The sequence below is a fragment of the Thamnophis sirtalis genome, unplaced genomic scaffold (genome assembly GCF_051295495.1).
Source record: "Thamnophis sirtalis isolate CommonGarterSnake01/CBP01778 unplaced genomic scaffold, rThaSir2_p1.2 scaffold_15, whole genome shotgun sequence".
NCBI classification, from domain to species: Eukaryota; Metazoa; Chordata; class Lepidosauria; order Squamata; family Natricidae; genus Thamnophis; species Thamnophis sirtalis.
The window spans coordinates 43378268-43398220 of NW_028261395.1; the positions used below are offsets into that span (position 1 = coordinate 43378268).

At 45.8% G+C, this 19953-nt stretch overlaps 2 protein-coding genes across 3 annotated transcripts in view; one reads left to right on the top strand and one right to left on the bottom strand.

Annotated features, from left to right (window-relative positions):
• Window positions 1-11159, bottom strand: part of INTS11 (integrator complex subunit 11) — a 19842-nt gene extending 8683 nt beyond the window's left edge. The window contains exons 1-10 of the mRNA XM_087701789.1: window positions 10980-11159; window positions 10261-10358; window positions 9742-9815; window positions 7618-7846; window positions 6458-6556; window positions 4164-4198; window positions 3309-3447; window positions 2090-2154; window positions 1548-1737; window positions 650-733 (exon numbers count right to left, since the gene is read on the bottom strand). Of these exons, the coding sequence (XP_087557915.1) occupies window positions 650-733; window positions 1548-1737; window positions 2090-2154; window positions 3309-3447; window positions 4164-4198; window positions 6458-6556; window positions 7618-7846; window positions 9742-9815; window positions 10261-10358; window positions 10980-11007 (1041 nt within the window). The 5' untranslated portion in view covers window positions 11008-11159. The remainder of the gene's footprint in view (window positions 1-649; window positions 734-1547; window positions 1738-2089; window positions 2155-3308; window positions 3448-4163; window positions 4199-6457; window positions 6557-7617; window positions 7847-9741; window positions 9816-10260; window positions 10359-10979) is intronic.
• Window positions 11160-12966: 1807 nt separating this feature from the next.
• On the top strand, window positions 12967-18416 carry CPTP (ceramide-1-phosphate transfer protein). 2 transcript variants are annotated; one of them, XM_087702695.1, is made up of 3 exons: window positions 12967-13006; window positions 15338-15528; window positions 17550-18416. In XM_087702695.1, exons 2-3 carry the CDS (start codon window positions 15407-15409, stop codon window positions 18070-18072), a joined length of 645 nt encoding a protein of 214 aa, XP_087558821.1. In that variant the 5' UTR covers window positions 12967-13006; window positions 15338-15406; the 3' UTR covers window positions 18073-18416. The 2 variants fall into 2 exon arrangements, with proteins under 2 accessions (XP_087558821.1, XP_087558820.1); XM_087702694.1 differs by lacking the exon at window positions 12967-13006 and having other exon boundaries at window positions 15272-15528.
• Window positions 18417-19953: the final 1537 nt, after the last annotated feature.

Sequence of the window (19953 nt, forward strand, 5' to 3'; positions counted from 1 at the left end):
CTGGGTGGAGATGCCAGCGTGGCCGAAGAAGATTGGACCATGTGATGGATTTGTGGGTGTGGGGATAAGATCATGAACTTTCAACTGGGTGGAATCCCAGGAAGTTTTCAGATTTGGGATTTCCACAGATGTGCCAACATGTCTGTCTTATTAAATTGGATCTTTAAGGATAGCTCTGCCTTGGGCTCTGATTTAATTCTGCATGATATTTGGAACGCTGACACTGAGTCTGTGCAGAGAATTGAAACAGAAACTTGAACAGTCTGCTGCTCTGAGAAGTAAACTAGCAGTCTATCTGGGCTTGTCTTCTGAAATGAAACCAACTCCTTGTGTTTGCCTGTTAACTATCCTGCCTTGTGTTTACTTGGGAGAACCACCTGTTGGTATTGTACACTGATTCACCTATTTTTATGTATATAAAGAAGTTAATGAATCCTGCTGTATCAGTGCTTTCCAGATTTGAATTTACGCATCTTACAGATGGATCTAATTGACAGCCTGTTTTTAAACAACCCAAGGACAGTTCAAATGATACTTTTAGCCTTTCTGATACGAAGGCCTAAAAACCGCAAGCAAATATTAACAGACAACCTCAACAATTCGTTGCGCAATTTGTTTCTTAATGCTGGACTTGACGTCTTTCTCCTACCATGTTTTTCTCATTACCGGCCCATTTCTTGAAGATATGGAGCGACTGGCCCGCGTGCAGCATCCCTGGTGTAGCAAACACCACCTAGTGGGAGGGGAGGGAGGGGTGAAGGGAGGAGTTTATATCAATTTATCCAAGACTAAATCAGGATCCATCATGGTTCCTCCCTTCTTGCTCACCCAAGTGCAGAACAATGCACCACCGCCAATTTGCCTTGGGGACAATTTGCCATGGAACAAGAGTTACATTAATAGCAAAGAAATGGTGGGACATAATAATTAAGGGATGCCAAAGGAGGAACAAAATGAAATGTGAATTAAAAAAAATGAAAATGCTTTAAAAATTATTTTGAATTGTTGAATTGTTCTGTGGCAAGTTGTCCCCGTGGCAAATTGGCCAGGCAAACTGGGTGCAGTGAGTTAAAAGGTAAAGGTTCCCCTCGCACGTATGTGCTAGTCGTTCCCGACTCTAGGGGGCGGTGCTCATCTCCATTTCAAAGCCGAAGAGCCGGTGCTGTCGAAAGACGTCTCCGTGGTCATGGGGCTGGCAGGACTCAACTCCCGAAGGCGCACGGAATGCTGTTACTTTCCCACCGAAGGTGGTGCCTATTTTTCTACTTGCATTTTTAGATGCTTTCGAACTGCTAGGTTGGCAGAAGCTGGGACAAGTCACGGGAGCTCCCTCCGTTACATGGCGCTAGGGATTCGAACCGCTGAACTGCCGACCTCTCTGATCGACAAGCTGGGCGTCTTAGCCACTGAGTCTCACCGCGTCCCTTTATGGTGAGTCAGCCATGGTGAGTTGTTTGCGGCAAATTGCCCCATTCCGGCCCATCCCTTTTACACAAGCATGCCGTGGTTTGAAGCACCCCCCCACCCCCACCCCTCTGCTTTCCTACCATGGGCCCAGGATTGTCAACATAGGTCCTCTCAAAAGGTTTGATGTGCTTGAACTCAAACATGTTCCTCTGGACGAAGGTTTTCCGGATCTTCTGATTGGTCCACGTGATGAAGAGCTTGTAGTAGTGGTTTGCCTTCTCCGTCAGCCCCGTGGAGAAGTAGATGGGCGCCTTCAAATTCATGCGCTCCCTCGGGTGGGAAAAAGAGTGGGGGGGGGACCAAGAGTGTGACCCTTGCACTTCAAGGCAGGGCAAACGAGAGAACTCGGCCCGACTCCCATCCCATTTTCTGAGCCACTGGTGAAGTTGCAAGCCCAGCCGGTTCGCCCCTGAACTCAGCTTGAAATGGGATGAAGGAGGGGAGGGTTTAAAGCGTGGCTGGCTGAGAAATTCTGGGAATTCACAGGCTGCCAAGGTTTGAGACCCTTGCTACCAGCCGATCACGACGCTTGGGAGGAAAGGTTCCCCCAAGCAGCATGGGTTTGCTTTCAGCAAGGGGAGAATAAGGATTTTAAGGCAAAGGACCAAGGACGGCTGCTTACCAGAATGTTTCCAGCAAAATGCAGAGTTCTTGAGCCCGGCCCAGAGCAAAGACTGGGATCAGGACCTGTAGGCAGGGAAAGAAAGAAGGAAAGAAAGAAATAAAGAAAGAAAGAGAGGGAGGGAGGGAGGGAGAGAGAGAGAGAGAGAAGAGAAAGGGAGTAAGGAAAGGGAGAAGGAAAGGGGGGAAAGAAGGTGAGGAAGGAAGGAAGGAAGGAGGGGAGGAAAGGAAGGAAGGAAAAAAGAAAGAAAGGGAGGAAGGAAGGAAGGAAAGAAAGGGAGGAAAGAAGGAAAGAAAGGGAAGAAGGAAGGAGGGGAGGAAAGGAAGGAAGGAAGGAAGGAAGAAAGAAAGAGAGGGAGAGAGGGAGGAAGGAAGGAAGGAGGGGAGGAAGGAGGGGAGGAAAGGAAGGAAGGAAGGAAGAAAGAAAGAAAGAAAGAAAGAAAGAAAGAAGGAGAGGAAGGAAAGGAAGAAGGAAAGGAAGGAGGGGAAGAAAGGAAGGAAGAATAGAAGGAGATAAAGAAAGAAAAAGGAAAGGAAGGAAGGAGGAAGGAAGGGGGGAAAGGAGGGAGGAGAGAGAAAGAAAGAGAAAGAAAGGAACAAGGGAAGAAAGTAGGAAAGAAAGAGAAAAACAGGAGGGAAGAAAGAAAGGAGAGGGATAAAAAGAAAGGAAAGAAAAAAGGAAGGAAGGAAAGGAAGAAGGAAGGAAAGGAAGAAGAGGAGGGAGGGAAGGAAGGAGATAAAAAGAAGGAAGAAAGAATGGAAAGAAAGAAAGAAAGAAAGAAAGAAAGAAAGAAAGAAAGAAAGAAAGAAAGAAAGAAAGAAAACAAGCATTAATTTCAGGTGGAAAACTGCAGTCCACCATCATCCCCGCTGAGAGTGGAGGAGAGGCAAAGTGAGACAAAGATGTTAGGTTTGGTGTGCCCTATGCCAGCGTGCCAACCCCTCAGCCCTCCCGAGTGCCCAGAGGCAGCAAAAGCAGTTGTGAATCCCACCCCCCCGCCCCAGTTCCTGCCTGATGCCACCATCTCCGTCGTCCTCTGATGCTGCAGGTTCCTTGTTCCATTTCTCTCTCTTCTCCAAACTGTTGCGTGGCAAGGCTAGTGGGCCCCCACATCCCCCAGCGAGCCACCCTCGGGCGCTCTGCCCACAATGGAGCATTCCCCCTTGCGGACGGTTCCATCTTTGGCGCAATCCAGTGCGCAGCCTCTGGCGTCACCTACCTTCCCCCCGCGTTCGATGGTCTCGTGCACCTTCTTCAAGAAATCTCTCTCTCTGCAGCGTTTGGAGTCCCTGATGGTGGTGGCGTAGGTGGACTCAGAAATCAGAAGGTCTGGGCGGCATTTGTCAATCCAGGCAGCCCTGAAAAAGCAAAGCACGGAAGCGGATTTCAACGCCCAAAGATGCCACTTGCTGGATTCCTTTTTTTCTCCCCCCTCTCTTAAAAACAAAAAACAAAACTATCACCTTCTGCCAACTTGGGAATGTTATCAAATGCAACATTTTAAAAGACATTGAATTATGGACTTAAAACCTTTTCTTTTATTAGGTAAAAAAGGTTCCCCTCGCACGTCTGTGCCAGTCGTTCCCGATTCTAGGGGGCTCATCTCCGTTCCAAAGCCGAAGAGCCAGCGCTGTCCGAAGACGTCTCCGTGGTCATGTGGCTGGCATGACTCAACTCCCGAAGCCGCACGGAACGCTGTTCCCTTGTTCCCTATTTTTCTACTTGCATTTTTTTACGTGCTTTTGAACTGCTGGGTTGGCAGAAGCTGGGACAAGTTAACAGGAGCTCACTCCATTACGCAGCGCTAGGGATTTGAACTGTCGACCTTTCTGATTGATAAGCTCAGAGTCTTAGCCACTGAGCCACTGTGTCCCCTAGGGATTTGAACTGTCAACCTTTCTGATTGACAAGCTCAGAGTCTTAGCCACTGAGCCACCATGTCCCTACTATTCCCAGATGGTCTCCCATCCAAGTACTAACCAGGCCTGAACCCTACTTAGCTTTCGAGATCAAAATAAATGGAATTAAATCAGTTATCCATATCAATTCCTCCCACTGAATCCCAAATGCTTACCCCAGATGCCTGTCTGGCGTCATGTTATAGTCACCCTAATAAAGAGAAGGAAATTAAAAACAGTATTTTACTCATTCCATTTTACATCCTCTTCTTTTCAGATCAAAGCTTACAGGCTGGAAACAGCAAAAGTACCAAAGATTTTAAAAAAATCAATAACTTAAAAACGAATGTTAAAAAAAAAAAAACAGATTAAACATTTAAAACTCTAACCCAGGGATAGTCAACCTTTTTACACCTACTGCCCGCTTTCGTATCTCTGTTAGTAGTAAAATTTTCTAACCACCCACCGGTTCCAGAGTAATGGTGATTTTATGAAAACCTAATGAAAATGTTTTTAAATAATGCTATGAATTTATTTTTAAAAAAGTCAATTAAAATTTAAAAAAAGGAAAGTGCTTCAGTATCGGACAAAACTCCTACCGCCCACCATGAAAGCTGGAATGACCACTAGTGGGCGGTAAGGACCAGGTTGACTACCACTGATGTAACCAAAGAGGTGTGTGTTTAACCACCACTTCTAAAGCAGTGTTTCTCAACCTTGGCAACTTGAAGATGTCCGGACTTCAACTCCCAGAATTCCCCAGCCAGCGAATGCTGGCTGGGGAATTCTGGGAGTTGAAGTCCGGACATCTTCAAGTTACCAAGGTTGAGAAACACTGTAATAGAGAGAGGAGAGAAAATACTAGGAAGAGGAGAGGAAGTAATAGAGAGAAGAGGGAAAGGGGAAAGGGGAGGAAGAAAGGAAGAAAAGGAAAGGAGAAAGGAAGGGAGGTGTTCTGTCCTAGGCTTCCCCACCAGCACGAAGCCAATTCGTCATCCCGATAAACCCCTTTTATTTAATTGACAGTGAATTCCTCTCCAGCAAAGTCTTTCCTCTCTCACAGTCTTTCAAGATCGTTCACAATCACCAACCTTGATCTGGCTTTGGGGCCAGTTGGTTCTTGGGGGGGTCTCGGCCCCGGGGGTGGGGTCTCTAACCTTGGCAACTTTAAGACTCGTGAACTTCAACTCCCAGAGTTCCTCAGCCAGCAAAGCTGGGTGATGATATAATGAAAGGGCTTTAGGCAATTCCTATTATGGCTCTGCCTGAAGTAGGCAGACCTTTGTGATGTAGAATAGACTGGCGAATGCTGGCTGGGGAATTCTGGGAGTTGAAGCCCGGACATCTTCCAGTTGCCAAGGTTGAGAAACACTGTTCTAAAGAGCATATAGACAAATGCAACTCTGCAGGAAATCAGGGAACAAGAGCAGGTGATTGCTAGGGGCTTAAAACTAAAGGGACTTCCCCGAAGATTCATAATCCTTCACCATTATCAACCTTCACTTTTTCTTCTGCAGTAGCAGTACCTTGCCACAGGAGGGCAGTATTTACTCTCTCACTCTCTCTGCACTTCGCAATGACTACGTATATCCACCAGGGGCAGCCTTTACGGTCCTTTGCATTGGGTTGCTTTTAAATGGGGAAAGCTACGGCAAATCTGGACAGCCTCCTAAAAAGCAGAGACATCACCCTGCCAATACAAGGGCGTCTAGTTCTGTGTTGGAGGCAGAGAGGGGGCCAGAGCTGTCTGCCAGTTATCAGCTGCCTTCGGAGTTGGAGATCAGTGGGGCAGAACAACAGCTGGAGCCTGTTCCCAGTGTGTGCATGCACAGAGCTGCCAGACGAAGGGAAGAGCTAAAGAACAGGGGTCGACTTGGGAGTAAGGCCACCGGTGGACGGTGAATGGCCCCTCCCAGAGGGAATAAAAGAGGAGCAAAAGGGGAGTGGAGCTTGCAGGAGACAATTAATAGCAATTAATAGCAATTAGACTTATATACCGCTTCATAGGGCTTTCAGCCCTCTCTAAGCGGTTTACAGAGTCAGCATATTGCCCCCAAGAATGATCCGGGTCCTCATTTTACCCACCTCGGAAGGATGGAAGGCTGAGTCAACCCTGAGCCAGTGAGATTTGAACAGCCGAACTGCAGAACTGCAGTCAGCTGAAGTAGCCTGCAGTGCTGCATTTAACCACTGCGCCACCTCGGCTTAATTGGTTGGTGACTCTCCGAGACTCCTTCCCGAGTTGTGCAGATCTCGGCCTGGCAGCTCTCCAAGCCAGATAAGGTCTGTGACCGTAAATCCTCCTTTGAAAGACTTTGCTGGATGTGGATGAGCAGAATTCACAGTCCTTTAATAAAAGGGGTTTTTGTTGGGGTGAGGAGTTTGCTTCAGGCTCTCGGGAAGCCTCAGTCAGAACAACAAGGACCTCACATAAAACAGAATCTGGGTTGAAAGGGACCAAGTCACTTACAGTATAAACCACTGATTCACAACCGACTTTAATCTGGAACATCGCAGCCCCAAGGACGTGGCCAGCATAATATGCCTTAATCTCCAACTCACTGTCCACCTAAAAACAGAGATTGTTTCTAAAACAGTGACCATAAGGAGATTGAAAAACCAGTAGTAACAAACCAGCGTTTTGTCAAGGCTGCGTAACAATTTTTTGAAGATTTTTTTTTCCAACGTGAGGATCTCCCAAATTCAGTCAAGAGCCTAAAAAACCTGATCAGACTTAATCAATTACTAAACCAGGGAATAAACATGTCACCCCAACTGTTTTTTCAATAGCAAATTTGGCCAGTTTGCCATTGTGTGAATAAGTGTCCTGTGTAAGCTACGACATCCAAATTGTGCGCCTTATGTGTTGTGTCATTTGTGCCATGTTGTGATCCAGGGTGTGTCATTTCCTGCTCCTCCAGGATTAGAAACACGAGGATTTACAATATACATTTATACCACAAACGCTCTTTCCCTTAGCTGACTTATAGTCAGAATTTGGCTCTTTCCCCTGCCCCCCACAAAGTATGGGGTGTTAGATCTGTCTTTCTTGACCGAGTGCCCCAATCCTTGGTCTCACCAGATCTAAGGTTGAGTAGATCCAAACTTGGATGATCCCAGAGTAAATGCAGCTACAAATATGACTTTTAAGGCACCGGTAAAGGTTCCCCTCACCCATATGTGCTAGTCGTTCCCGACTCTAGGGGGCGGTGCTCATCTCCATTTCAAAGCACAAGAGCCAGCGCTGTCCGAAGACGTCTCCGGGGTCATGTGGCCGGCAGGACTCAAATCCCGAAGCCGCACGGAACGCTGTTCCCTTCCCACCAAAGGTGGTTCCTACTTTTCTACTTGCATTTTTTTAACGTGCTTTCGAACTGCTAGGTTGGCAGAAGCTGGGACAAGTCACGGGAGCTCACTCCATTACGCAGCGCTGGGGATTCGAACCGCCGAACTGCTGATCTTTCTGATCGACATGACTTTTACCTTTGTTCATATATGCAGGGTGAGTGGGGTATCCTTTGCCAACTTGGGCAGAAATCCCTCCGCCATGTTCTGGTGGAGGGATTTGGAATGTTCTGGAATGTTCTGGAAATCCGAGCTACGCGGTGCAAAGATTCCCCTCCCCCTTACCTGCACAGTCTGATGAAGGTGGACAGCCACCACTTTCTTCATGCAGTCCTTGATCATCTGGGAGGTGAAGAAGTTCGTCTCCCCTTTCTTGTCCACGGTGATTTTCCGGAAATCTTCCAGGAGAATGGGGCAAATGGCTTTCGTCGGGTGGGTCATGTAAATCGGCCCATCGTAGCCGACCATCTCGCTGAAGTAAGGCAGGGCCCCACAGTGATCCAGGTGGAAGTGGCTGGGAAGGACAGGAATACAAGACGGGCTTTTACAACGGACTCAAACTGGGGAGTTTCAGTTCAACCCCACTTTGGTTTTGGTTTTCTAGATCCTTCTAGACACCAGTTACAGAACTGACCTGTGGCTTTCTGAATAAGACAGGTTTATAGCATTCGACGGGCCTTCAAATTTTTAGGTTCTATCATATCTCAAGATCTAAAATGGACCCCTAACATCAAAAACGTCATCAAAAAAAGCATAGTGAAGAATGTTCTTTCTGCGCCAACTCAGGAAGCTCAAACTGCCCAAAGAGCTGCTGATTCTGTTCTACAGAGGAATGATGGAGTCTTGTCCTCTCCACCTCCATAACTGTCTGGTTTGGCTCTGCAACCCAACAAGACAGACACGGACTTCAACGGATAATCAGAACTGCAGAAACAACAATGGCTGCCAACCTGCCTTCCATTGAGGACACTGCAGGAGTCAAAAAGAGGGCTGTGTAAATATCTCCAGACCCCTCGCATCCTGGACTTAAATTGTTTCAACTCCTACCCTCAAAATGACTCTATAGGGCACTGCACACCAGAACAACTAGACACAAGGACAGTTTTTCTCCCCCAAATGCCATCACTCTGCTTAACAACTAATTCCCTCCCCACTGTCAAACCATTCACGAAGGCTGCATTACTATTTCTATTAGTCTTCTGATCGTTCCTATCCCCCATCTCCTCCCACTTATGACTGAAGGACTGGAACTTTGTGGCTTGTATCCTTACGATTTATATTGGTATTGATTTGTTTCCTGATTGCTTATTTGTACGCTGTGACTATCATCAAGTGTTTTACCTTATGATTCTTGACAAATGTATTCTATTTTATTCTCCTTATGTACACCGAGAGCCTATGCACCAGACAAATTCCTTGTGTGTCCAATCACACTTGGCCAATAAAAGAATTCTAGTCTAGTCTATTCTATTCCATAGTCTATTCTATATTCTATTCTATTGTCTATCTTCTATTCTATTCTGTCTATGCTATATTCTATTCTATGCTATATTCTATTCTATGCTATATTCTATTCTATTTTCTATTCTATTGTCTATCTTCTATTCTATTCTGTCTATGCTATATTCTATTCTATGCTATATTCTATTCTATGCTATATTCTATTCTATTTTCTATTCTATTGTCTATCTTCTATTCTATTCTGTCTATGCTATATTCTATTCTATGCTATATTCTATTCTATTCTATATTCTATTCTATTGTCTATCTTCTATTCTATTCTGTCTATGCTATATTCTATTCTATTCTATTCTATATTCTATTCTATTGTCTATCTTCTATTCTATCTTCTATTCCTTTCAAACAAACAGAATTACAGCAGAGACTGTTTTGCTAATTGTTAATTCGCTTTCTGAGCACTGTAAGAATAAAAGAACCTTTTTACAGACTGATACAGCAAATGAAATGAATCTGATGTGCTTGTTTAAAAAAAAACCTGTTGTCCCCCCAAAATGTCAATCAAAGACATAAGCCACTTCAAACAAGCATCTTCCTGCAAACTTTCCAACCCACAAAATACTATAAATGAAAATCTCCAAAAAAAAAGGGACAGGAACTGGAGAGGCACAGCGGGAAAACCTGTGTGAAGTTTACAAGAATTCCAGAGGTTTTTAAGTTGTTGTTGTTGTTGTTATATTATATTATTATTATTTGAAACACCAGGACCTCACTGACATCTGCAAACATGAGACTGGGAAATAGGGGGAAAAAATCGACGAAGTCCCACAGAGCAGTCCAACCTGTTCTGCAGGCAGCCTCTCAGGCAGCACAGGTCAACTTAGTTCATAGGTAGTAAATGGGCGGTAGGTTTTCTTTTCACCTGCTAAAACACAAGGCAGGTGCACTCACCTAATGATGACGCAGTCCAGGAAGTCAGTCAGCCTTCCGTTCTGAGTGATGTAGGAAAAATCAGGAAACCGCCTCTAGAAGACACAAAGGAGGGCAGCATGTCAGGACTTTTTCTCCCTCTAGCTCTCTGCTTCCCACAGATCTCAGGCTGCCTGGACCATTTTGAGCCAGAGATTGCAGGAGGATGAGCATTCAGAGACCCCGTTCGCAAGATAAAACGCAGCAGGACCTTCTTCCATTGGCCAAGCCTTGAGTGCCCAAAACCCAATTAGACCAGGCTCCAAATATTTTGACAGGGAAACCGCCATTCAGAAAGTAGTTTGGGGTTAGGGTTAGTGGGGCTAACCCCAGTTAGTGGGGTTAGGGACCGTTCAGAGATGCATGCCGTAAGACAGGGTCTTATTTTCTTTTAACCCTCAAATTAAGCACTTTATTTTCGGGGAGGCCTTATTATTTTTGAGATGCGTGATCCCCGGCCAGATCAATTAGGGTGCCACGCCATGCGCCAATCCCACTTACATCATCATTAAACCCCATGTGCATCCCGCAATCCAGCATAACGTTCTTCCCTGCAATGGACACAAGGATGCAGCTGCGACCCACATCCTGGCCAGCTCCTGAAAAAAGCAAGAGAGAGAGAGAGAAGAGAGAGAGAGAGAGAAACAGAGACAGAGAGAGAGAGAGACAGAGAGAGAGAGACAGAGACAGAGAGACAGACAGAGACAGAGAGAGAGAGACAGAGAGAGAGACAGAGAGACAGAGAGAGACAGACAGAGAGAGACAGACAGAGAGACAGAGAGACAGAGAGACAGAGACAGAGAGAGAGAGACAGACAGAGAGAGACAGACAAAGAGACAGAGAGAGAGTTAAGTGTTAATCTATCCATTTCTGCGCATTCTAATATTTTTTTTAATTACATTCTCACCTGACGGAATCTCATCGTTTTTCCACTGCTGTGCACATACAATTCTGGTTGCGGTTAGTATATGTAAAACCAGATATATAGTCCTTTTATCATATTTTTCCGGTATAATGTCCAACAAAGATATCTCTGGTTTCAAATCTATGTTCTGCTTTATCATTTTTTCCAACCAAGTATGTATTTTCATCCAATTTTTATATTTAAGCTTTTTGGCATGTCCACCACATTTCCCCACTTTTGAAAGAGACTCCCTTAGGGCAGAGTCTTCTGGTTCAGATCCCCATTTTTTTATGACCCCACCCCGAAAGAAAATTACCTAGGGGAGTAACTTTTATTTCAGGCATCTTGGAAGGAAGGTGTCTTCCCAAGGATCTGCAGCGATCACCGTCTCGGCATTACTGGCAAGCTTGACCAAAATTTCCTAGAGAGAAGAGAAAGACGGTGCTGAGCTACAGAAACAAGGGAAAAAATGAAAACTTTTATTCTTTAACAGGGTGGGTTTGATTTAAATCAAGTCGATTTAAATCACGGTTTAAATCATGATTTCAATCACTAGTAAAAAGGCTTGATTTAAAATCAGCTCGGTTAATTTAAATCATGGTTTCAATCACCAGTAAAAAGGCTTGATTTTAAATCAACTCGATTGAAATCATAATTTTTAGAAAGCAACTGTCATTCTGTCCCACAGCGATCCTCCTCTGACTGTTGACTCACCAACAGTCCCAATATTGCAGAATAGACAAGACAGCCTCCTGCTCCATAACTAAACTGTTTCATGCTGAATAAACTAAATTACAGAATACAGAATAAGAGAGTTGGAAGGGACCTTGGAGGTCTTCTAGTCCAACCCCCCCCTTCTTAGGCAGAAACCCTATACCGTTTCAGACAAAGGGTCATCCAACATCTTCTTAAAATCGTCCAGTGTTGGAGCATTCACAACTTCTGGATTATGAATGTTAATTTGAATGCACCTTAAATGTAAAACTATCTTTAGGTAGTTTTTTTTTAACTCCAAAAGCATTTTATTGAAATTAATTTGATAAAAATATTTTTAAAAATCCGATTAAAAAAAACAAACATCGATTTTTATCCACCCTGCTTTGTAATAAAGGCCAGAGAGGCCAAGGACCCATGCTCCACGCCTGGACTACAGTTCCCATCGCCCCCCGGGGTTGCATGGCGATGCAGGCGGACGCAGGTCCTAAAAAGTGGTGGTGGGGGGACCCCCATTGTTCAACACCTGCCCCAAGCAGCCCGGGGATGATGGGAACTGTGGTCCAATCTGGAAAAAGGTCTTTGCAACCATCTTTCCCCGGTACTCGCCTGACTCCGGAGCCCATCGCGCGCAAGACAGCCCCCCCCCCACCAAAACACCCTGGAGTTTCGCGCGTGCGCAACAGGGCCTCCTTTGGTATATAATAGATAAACGAAAAGGGTAGATTGCCCCACGGAGCCTTTTCTTCCGGGTACAAAATGAAAAACAACAACAGCAAAAATGGAATAGAATGCAGAATAGAATAGAGAATAGAATAGAATAGAAAATAGGAATAGAAGAGAATAATAGAATAGAAAAGAATATAATAGAAAATAAAATAGAAAATAGAATAAAATAGCATATAATAGAAAATAGAAGAGAAAGTAGAATAAAATAGCATAGAATATAAAATAGAATAGAATGCAGAAAACAGGAATAGAATAGAATATAAAACAGAATAGAATAGAAAATAGAATGTGAAATAATATAGAATATAAAATAGAATAAAATAGCATAGAATATAAAATAGAATAGAATGCAGAATATAAAACAGGAATAGAATAGAATAGAAAATAGAATAGAATAACATAAAATAGAATATAAAATAGAATAAAATCATAGAATATAAAATAAAATACAGAATAGAAAATAGGAATAGAATAGAAATAGAATAGAAATAGAATAAATGGCTTCACTCCCTCTTCCCAGGTAATTCGTTATTCAACCCTAAAACTCGAGTCATAAAACTGAAGTCAAATGAATAATAATCCAAGCAGAGGCCAATCTATTTCATTTTATTTTAAAAATTAATTAGTAATTTCTAAGGAAAAGAGCCCGCTGAAGAGGCTGCGCATGCGTGCCGCAGACCTGCCTTCCCGGAAGCGCGCGCCGTCTTTCCCGAGCCCGTTTCTGAAGCCCTCATTGGCCGGCAGCAGCAAAAAAAAAAAAAAAAAGACAGCCCAGCGGGAAGCCTATTGGCTTAGCCGAGAGAAGCGGGCGGGTCGCGCGGGTACGAGCAGGGCCCTTATTGGCGGATCTGAGGAAAGGGGGCCGGGCGAAGAGGGGAAAGGACGAAGGGGGTTGCTAAGGTGAGTGAAAGCGCCGGGCGGGGAAGGGAGGAGGGGAGGGAAGCCCCCTGGGGGGAGGAAGATGAAGTCCTTCCCCTTACAAGGCTGGGCGGGGCTAAACCTTGGGAGTGGGAGCCTGGGGGTGGGGTGGGGGGGGGCAGAGACCTAGAGAGTTGGGGGTGGGGGGCTTCTGCAGCCATGGTCAGGAATGGGGTAGAGGATTGGACTAGATGACCTCCAAGGTCCCTTCCAACTCTTGTTAATCTGTATCTGGGAAGTTGCCCACGCAACACTGAATAATAAACACAGTGATTACAAGATGGTTATAATAATGATAATGATAATAATAACAATAATAATAGGCTTCCTTCTGCCCCATCCCTCAATCCTAGATTAACAGTGGGAAGGGACCTTAAAGATCATCTAGTCCAACCCCACTGCCCAAGCAGGAGACCCTGCACCATTTCTGAAAAATGGCCGTCCAGTCTCTTCTTGAACGCTTTAGCCCAAATTTAACAGGCTTCAGCCCAGATTTAAAAGATCCACAAGAGTTGAAAGGGACCTTTGGAGGTCATCTAGTCCAACCCCCTCCCAAGCAGGAGACCCTGCACCATTTCTGAAAAAATGGCAGTCCACTCTCTTCTTGAAAGCTTCCGGGGATGAAGCTCCCACAAGCGGTGCTGAAGGGAGGCAAGCTTACCACCATCCCTTTAGCGGGCGAAGTTTCACGAGGCTGGTTTTAAAAAAACGGCTTGCACTTAACGGTTCCTCACGCTTACGACTGTGGTAGCATCCCAGCACTCACGTGATCAAATCCGCGTACTTGGCTAAGAGTCTCAAGCGATGAAGCTCCCCCACAACTAGATGGAAGTTTCTGGATTCGAAACAAGCCAGGAATTTTGAGTTCTTGGCATGCTTCCCCCCCTCCCACCTTATGAACAATTTAGTATTGGAGACTCCGGTACAGTTAAGCCCAAATGATAGGTTTATTGTTATTGTAGTTGCCCGCTGATGGTTCCGAGCAGAACCAAATCTCGGGTGGAATTTGGAATTTGCAGTATTTCTGGTTTCCTTTTTTAAACATTAATTGGAAAAGGACAGGAGGAGGCGAATGGAAAATCCCCCCATCCGGATTCATCCCGCAGGGTCCATGGATCGGCTGGGATCAGGCCAGGATCACATCGGGATCTTCCCCCTGTTTTAAAACCATCCTGGCCTTGAATCTTAAATGCTTAGCACACATGGACTCTGTCCTGGGCAAAGTGGTGGTTGCCTTGGGATGGACACACAAACACACCCAGCAAAGCTTCACTGGTTTTAATTGGAGCTAACTGGAGCAGGGAGGAGAGTGGATTAAAATTTAACCCGATCCCTTGGATCTAGCTGCCTGCCTGCCAAGCTAACCCAGACTTAAAACCAACTGATGTATTTGACACTGAATGAGACTCAGGAAAAAACACTGATTCATAGACAGTTAGTTCTTGTCTTACAACCCTTCGTTGAACGACCAGTCAGAGTTACGGCGACTCGGGGGAAAATGGGACTTAATGTTTCACACTTACGACCGTCGCGGCATCACCGCCGTCACGGGACCCAAATTTGGACGCTTGGCACCTGGCATGGTATTTATGACGCCTGCAATGTCCCCGGGGGTCGACGTGATCTGCTTTTGTGACCTTCGGGCAAGCAAAGTCAGTGGGGGGGAAGCCAACTTCGCTTAACGACCGTGGGACGAACTTAACGTCTGCAGGGATTCCTTGAATGAAACGGAGCTCAGCTCGTTTAACCGCTGACTTGCTTAGTGGTGGGAATCCTGAGCTTCATTGTGGCTGTAAATCGAGGACTATCTATGTGGAGGGAGGACTTTTTTTTCCCCAAGCAATTCCTTCCAGTTTGAAGGGGAAAAACAAGTTAGACCAGTTCAACCTGCTAAACGCCTATGGGTCATTCTTCCCCTGCCTCCCACCCGCCCACTCACTCACTCACCTTCCCCCCCCAAAAAAAACAAACACATCCTTTTGTCCTGGATGTTTGGACAGCTTGACATAAAAAGTTCTGGATCGTCCTCCCGTCGCCACACCCTTCTCGGTGACGGGTTCAGGATTTCATTTCAGTTTCACCAGAGCACCAGGCGCCAGTTTCCGACTCTCTCAAGTTATAACAGAATGCTCTTCTATGAGGCTGTGAGCGCTCCAGCACTGGACATTTTGAAGAAGAGATTGGGCCACCTTTTATTCTGAAGCGCTGTAGGGTTTCCTGCCTAAGCAGGTGGGGGCGGGGGCGGGGGGTTGGACTAGAAGACCTCTAAGGTCCCATCCGACTCTGTCCTTCTGTTCTATTCTACCTGGGAAGGTTCCCCTGAGGCTCTCTTTTTTTCCACCTGCCCCGGAGTCTCTTCCTCAGTTTCCCAAGCGTCACACCATGGCTGACGGCGAGGATAGTCATGGCTTGAAAAGCGTGCTGGTCATGTTCCAGAGCTGCCTGAACGGCGAGGAAGAAATCCTGATGGACCCGTATTTAGGAGGCTGGAAAGGCCTCGTCAGGTAAAGCTTCATCTCCTGCTTCGATCTAGGCTCAGAATCAGAAGCTGGGTTAGAAAAAAGACGGAAATTGTGGGATTAGAATACATTTAAAGCAGGACTGTCCAAATTTGGGAACTTTTAAGACTTGTGGACTTCAACTACACAAGTTGAAGTCCACAAGTCTTAAAAGTTCCCAAATTTGGACACCCCTGATTTAGAGATACTGCCAAAGAGAAGGAAGCTGTTTTCTGTAGGATAGGCTCAATATTATCTGGGGGAAGGGGTGTGTGTGGCATTTGAGGAAACCCGGAGTTGAATTAGGCTGGAAGGAAGGAAGTCACCACTGCTGACCCAATTAAAAATGGGTTTGAACCTCAACTTTGGGATTCCGGGATCTTCCGTTTATACGGTGGCTCAGTGGCTAAGACGCTGAGCTTGTGGATCTGAAAGTTGGTGGGCAGTTTGGGGGTTCAAAGATTAATAGTAATTAATGAATAGGCTTATATGCCACCCCATAGCGCTTTTCAGCACTCTCTGGGCAGTTTACAATGTAGGCATTATTTGCATAGAACCCCCAACAATCTGGAAATGGTTTAGAGCAGGGGCCAGCAAACTGCGGCTCTGGAGCCGCATGTGGTTCTTTCCTCCCTCTGCTGCGGCTCCATCACCGGTCGGCGCCACAATTTTGAGAGGAGCTTCTGGTGGGAGGGGGAGAAGTACAGTGCGCCAGGAGAAGACTCTATGGCAAGGGGAGGGTTTTCCGGTTGTCTCCACAATTGATAGGGCTTCCGGTTATGACAAGTGGAGGAAAAAGTACGCCGCGCTAGGAGGAGACTCTATGGTGGGGGAACTGAACTTCCGGTCAGCAGCTCCAGAATTGAACAGGGGGCTTCCGGTTAGGACCTTTGTGGCTCTTTGAGTGTTTAAGGTTGCCGACCCCTGGTCTAAGAACTCCTGTTTGAGCAGGGGGTTGGACTAGAAGACCTCCAAGGTCCCTTCCAACTCCGTTATTCTGTATCTATCATTCTGCATCCAGCTCCTCATTTTACCGACCTTGGAAAGATCGAAGACTTGAGCCAACTTCAGGATCGGACTGCAGGCAGTGGGCACACTTTGCTGCAATACTGCATTTAACCACTGTCTATGTCCAGTAGACAGGGACGCGGGTGGCTCGGGGGCTAAGACGCGGAGCTTGTCGATCAGAGAAGGTCGGCAGTTCAGCGGTTCAAATCCCTAAGCGCCACATTAACAGAGCGAGCTCCCATGATTTGTCCCTGCTTCTGCCAACCTAGCAGTTCGAAAGCACGTAAAAATGCAAGAAGAAAAATAGGAACCACCAATTTTGGTGGGAAGGGAACAGCATTCCGTGCGCCTTCGGCGTTGAGTCATGCCGGCTACATGACCACGGAGACGTCTTCGGGCAGCGCTGGCTCTTCGGCTTTGAAATGGAGATGAGCACCGCCCCCTAGAGTTGGAAACGAGCAGCACATATGTGCGAGGTGTTGACAAAATCTGGAAGGCAGCATCCATTCCCATTACTTTATCATGACATCTTTTTCTTCTTCTTTTTTTAAAGAGTTTTATTATTTTTCAATTACAAACATAAACATTCCATCTTTCCTTCTGCAGTGTGTCGTCTGGGTACAAAAATCTCTGTGCAACATCGTTCCTCTTTTGCAATATCTTTCACATTCATATTAATATTACTTCCCTAAGTTTAGTATGATAATATATCAAGCATTTAAACGTGATAAAACTCTCAATTTTTCTTCTTACTATCTTCTAGAAATAATATATCAACGTTAAACATCATTATTCTTATCAGACACACACTAACCATTTTATATCTTTATCGAAGTGTATTGTCGATTTATTTTTTTAGCTTTCTTCATTTCCAAACTCCTTTTTTTTCCCTCCAACCATTGTTAAAATACTTCCCCAATCGTATAAGGTTCAGTTTCCTCTTTCTCTTTAATTGCTTGTGTTAGTCTATTCATTTCTGCACATTCTAATGTTCTCCTCCTTTCTCTTTCTTCCTGGAGGTTTCTAAACACAATGGGGCCAATCTTCTCCTTCATCTCCAAAGACGCCGTGACCAAAATCCAGATCATGGAGAACTTCCGTTGCAGTGAGCGGCGGGAGGACTACATCACCCTCCAAGCTATGGTGAATTATGAGCTGGCCAACCAGCTGGTGGATTTGAGGGAGCCTGGCAACTACCCTGCCTCAGGCTGCCGAACTATCCTTCGCCTCCACCGGGCCCTGCGCTGGCTGCACCTGTTTCTGGAGGGCCTGAGGACTAGCAGCCCCAGTGCCAAGACCTCGACGTTGTGCACGGATGCCTACAACGCCTCGCTGGCCAACTACCACCCCTGGATCATCCGCAAAGCAGCCACCATGGCCTTCTACGCCTTGCCCACCCGCGACGCCTTCCTGGAAAACATGCGGGTGGGCAGCACCGAGGCGGCCATTGAGATGCTGGGCGAGGCTCTGCCTTACATCAGCAAGGTCTACGAGATCACGGAGAGCCTCTACACGGAGCACAAGCTGCTCGACCTCCCCTGAAGGGGGACCGGAGCTGAGCCGAGAGCCGGAGGGGCTCTCCCTGCGGCTGCAGCCCCCAGATCTCCTCGACAAATCATCTCCTGCTCTTATCAATCAGGTTTCTTCTTGGAAAGCTACGAGGCCTTCAAGCCATCCCTCTGTTTGGGGTTCTAGCACTGAAGATATAAAGCCTTTATGCCGTTTCCCCAATCGGAAAGCTGTGTTCCTGCCCCTTTTCCTCCTCCCAAAAGCTTTGATCCAGAAAGGCATCCAGTCCTTGATTTCTTTTTCTTTCTTTCTTTCTTTCTTTCTTTCTTTCTTTCTTTCTTTCTTTCTTTCTTTCTTTCTTTCTTTCTTTCTTTCTCTTTCTTTATTTCTTTCTCTTTCTTTATTTCTTTCTTTTTCTCTCTTTCTCTTTCTTTCTTTCCTTCTCTTTTCTTTTTCTTTCTTTCTTTCCTTCTCTTTTCTAGATCTGCGTCTAGTGCCAGGTTTGTGGTCCTTCCTCCCTCTCCTTTTTCCTTCCCTTTCTCCCTCTCTTTTATCTTTCTTTCTCCCTTCCCTCCCTTTTTCTCCCATCCCTCCCTTTCTTTCTTTCTTTCTCCCTTCCCTCCCTTTTTTCCCATCTTTCCCTCCTTTCTTTCTCTTTCTTTCTTTCTCCCTTCCCTCCCTTTTTTCTCCCATCCCTCCCTTTCTTTCTTTCTCCCTTCCCTCCCTTTTTTCCCATCTTTCCCTCCTTTCTTTCTCTTTCTTTCTCCCTTCCCTCCCTTTTTTCTCCCATCTTTCCCTCCTTTCTTTCTCTTTCTTTCTCCCTCCCCTCCCTTTTTTCTCCCATCCTTCCCTCCCTCTTTCTTTTTTCTTTCTCCCTTCCCTCCTTTTTTCTCCCATCTCTCCCTCTTTTTCTTTCTTTCTTTTTCTTTCTTCCTTTCTCTCTTCCCTCCCTTTTTTCTCCCATCCCTCCCTCTTTCTTTTTTTCTTTCTTTCTCCCTTCCCTCCCTTTTTTCTACCCTCCCTCCCTCCCTCCTTTCTCTTTCTTTCTTTCTTTCTTTCTTTCTTTCTTTCTTTCTTTCTTTCTTTCTTTCTTTCTTTCTTTCTCTTCCTTCCTTTTCTTTCCTCACTTCCTCCTGCAGCCCGCCATCGCAGCCAACTCCTTCCCAACTTGACGCACAACTTTGGAACTGTGGCAAGGTTTCCCTTTCTGCTCTGTCAGTCAATCAATCAAATCACTCATTCACTCAATCAAAATGCCAGAGATGGCATCCCATGAAAATGCAGCTTTATCCCCATCCAATTAACCTTGGGGGAAAAAAAGGGGTTTTAATAGCGCAGGTAGAAACAGAGTGGGAGAAGTTACTGAGGTGTGAAGGGGACACGTGAGCTGAAGAACTCGCCTTGACTGGGCCACCCCCTCCCCACCCACAATCAAGCATGTGATTGGGGGGGGGGGGTCCGACACCAAGAAATGCTGTGCCTTTGACAAGGGTTTGTCTCTAACAGTTAGAGAGCTGGGGAAATACGGATGCTTTAGACTATCGTGAAATCGCTTAAAGCAGTAGTCTCCAACTTTGGCAACTTTAAGACTTGTGGACTTCAACTCCCAGAGTTCCTCAGCCAGCAAAGCTTTGCTGGCTGAGGAACTCTGGGAGTTGAAGTCCACAAGTCTTAAAGTTGCCAAGGTTGGAAACCACTGGCTTAAAGCAATGAATCCCTCCTCCTGATCCTTATCTGCTCATCCCAGGGATGGAAAGGATGCTGGGAGTTCTAGTTCAGCAACACCCCGAAAGCAGTTTTAAGAACAGAAGTGTGCTTGAGGAAGAAATGCCCCATCAAATCTCACACCTGATCCTCTTGCTCAATCTACAGCAGCAGGAGGAGGAGGTTCCCGAAACCCTGTGAAAAAAATCT

Coding starts and splice junctions, on each gene's coding strand:
- CPTP (XM_087702695.1), top strand. CDS start 15,407: ATGGCTGACGGCGAGGATAGTCATGGCTTGAAAAGCGTGCTGGTCATG. Junction 15,529..17,549: donor GGCTGGAAAGGCCTCGTCAG/GTAAAGCTTCAT, acceptor TTCTTCCTGGAG/GTTTCTAAACACAATGGGGC.